The following is a 2,500-nucleotide window of genomic DNA, read 5'->3' as shown; positions in this document are numbered from 1 at the left end:
ACCACATCTCTCTGTGCTTTACAATGCTTCCCTATGCTTTACAAGACCTCTTTGTGCTTTACAATGCTTCCCTATGCTTTACCAGACCTCTCTGTGCTTTACAATGCTTCCCTATTCTTTACCAGACCTCTCTGTGCTTTACAATGCTTCCCTATGTTTTACCAGACCTCTCTGTGCTTTACAATGCTTCCCTATTCTTTACCAGACCTCTCTGTGCTTTACAATGCTTCCCTATTCTTTACCAGACCTCTCTGTGTTTTACAATGCTTCCCTATGCTTTACCAGACCTCTCTGTGCTTTACAATGCTTCCCTATGTTTTACCAGACCTCTCTGTGCTTTACAATGAGAATGAGAGAGAGAGAAGCCGCCCGCGCACACAGGAACCCCTGTGGGTTCAGCAGACTCACACAGGCCAGCTGCAGGAGCTTGCAAAGGAAGGACTGCAAACGGTCACCCTTCAACAAACTGCAGCTCTGTGTGCTTCCTCTTAGCACAGTGACGCATCAGCAAGCATTGCAAAGCACAGAGAGGTCTGGTAAAGCATAGGGAAGCATTGTAAAGCACAGAGAGGTCTGGTAAAGTATAGGGAAGCATTGTAAAGCACAGAGAGGTCTGGTAAAGTATAGGGAAGCATTGTAAAGCACAGAGAGGTCTGGTAAAGTATAGGGAAGCATTGTAAAGCACATAGAGGTCTGGTAAAGCATAGGGAAGCATTGTAAAGCACAGAGAGGTCTGGTAAAGTATAGGGAAGCATTGTAAAGCACATAGAGGTCTGGTAAAGCATAGGGAAGCATTGTAAAGCACAGAGAGATCTGGTAAAGCATAGGCAAGCATTGTAAAGCACAGAGAGGTATGGTAAAGCATAGGCAAGCATTGTAAAGCACAGAGAGGTCTGGTAAAGTATAGGGAAGCATTGTAAAGCACAGAGTCATATCCCCATTGCAACTATATATATATCACATAATTTAAAAAATCAACAAATTCAATGAGACCAAAAGTGATTCGGGCTTGCTGCTATCTACACTGTACTAAATGCACAGACACACACACTCACACACACTCACACACACACACACACACACACAAGCACAGGAAACAAAGCTCTGAGATGTAAATGCGCTAGAGTGAGGGAGAGAGAGAGACAGAGAAAGACACACTCTCTCAGCAACGCGCTTCACATTGCAGTGACGCAGTGTCACTACAGTCCCTCTCGAGGTCCAGTCCAGTCCAGTGCCGGTTCAGTGCCATGCCAGCGCAGTGATGGACCCACAGAACCGAGCCGCCCTGGACATCTCCACCCGAAACCCGCAGGATGACTTTGAGATCCTGCATCGTGTCGGAGGAGGCACCTACGGGGAGGTATACAAGGTAGGGGAGCCCCTCTCTCTATCCATCTCTATCCATCTCTACCCCTCTCTATCCATCTCTATCCATCTCTACCTCTCTCTATCCATCTCTATCCATCTCTACCTCTCTCTATCCATCTCTATCCATCTCTACCTCTCTCTATCCCTCTCTATGCATCTCTACCTCTCTCTATCCATCTCTATCCATCTCTACCCCTTTCTACCTCTCTCTATGCATCTCTACCTCTCTCTATCCATCTCTATCCATCTCTACCCCTTTCTACCTCTCTCTATGCATCTCTACCTCTCTCTATCCATCTCTATCCATCTCTACCCCTTTCTACCTCTCTCTATGCATCTCTACCTCTCTCTATCCATCTCTATCCATCTCTACCCCTTTCTACCTCTCTCTATCCATCTCTACCTCTCTCTATCCATCTCTATCCATCTCTACCTCTCTCTATCCCTCTCTATGCATCTCTACCTCTCTCTATCCATCTCTATCCATCTCTACCCCTTTCTACCTCTCTCTATGCATCTCTACCTCTCTCTATCCATCTCTATCCATCTCTACCCCTTTCTACCTCTCTCTATCCATCTCTATCCATCTCTACCCCTTTCTACCTCTCTCTATCCATCTCTATCCATCTCTACCCCTTTCTACCTCTCTCTATCCATCTCTATCCATCTCTACCCCTTTCTACCTCTCTCTATCCATCTCTACCCCTTTCTACCTCTCTCTATCCATCTCTATCCATCTCTACCCCTTTCTACCTCTCTCTATGCATCTCTACCTCTCTCTATCCCTCTCTACCTCTCTCTATCCATCTCTATCCATCTCTACCCCTTTCTACCTCTCTCTATCCATCTCTACCTCTCTCTATCCATCTCTATCCATCTCTACCCCTTTCTACCTCTCTCTATGCATCTCTACCTCTCTCTATCCCTCTCTACCTCTCTCTATGCATCTCTACCTCTCTCTATCCATCTCTACCTCTCTCTATCCATCTCTATCCATCTCTATCATCTCTACCTCTCTATCCATCTCTACCTCTCTCTATCCCTCTCTATCCATCTCTACCTCTCTCTATACATCTCTATCATCTCTATCATCTCTATCCATCTCTACCTCTCTCTATACATCTCTATCATC

At 45.8% G+C, this 2,500-nt stretch overlaps 1 protein-coding gene across 1 annotated transcript in view; it reads left to right on the top strand.

The window, feature by feature from the left end:
* The first annotated feature begins 988 nt into the window (after positions 1-988).
* The window catches only part of LOC117970253 (mitogen-activated protein kinase kinase kinase kinase 5-like), a 43,411-nt gene continuing 41,899 nt past the window's right edge, over positions 989-2,500 (top strand). The window contains exon 1 of the mRNA XM_059026612.1: positions 989-1,369. Coding sequence (XP_058882595.1) covers positions 1,262-1,369 — 108 coding nt within the window. The 5' untranslated portion in view covers positions 989-1,261. The remainder of the gene's footprint in view (positions 1,370-2,500) is intronic.

Source organism: Acipenser ruthenus, chromosome 7, assembly GCF_902713425.1.
Source record: "Acipenser ruthenus chromosome 7, fAciRut3.2 maternal haplotype, whole genome shotgun sequence".
NCBI lineage: Eukaryota > Metazoa > Chordata > Actinopteri > Acipenseriformes > Acipenseridae > Acipenser > Acipenser ruthenus.
The sequence above is the reverse complement of the archived record's forward strand: the minus strand, read 5'-3'. Positions and strand labels throughout refer to the sequence as shown.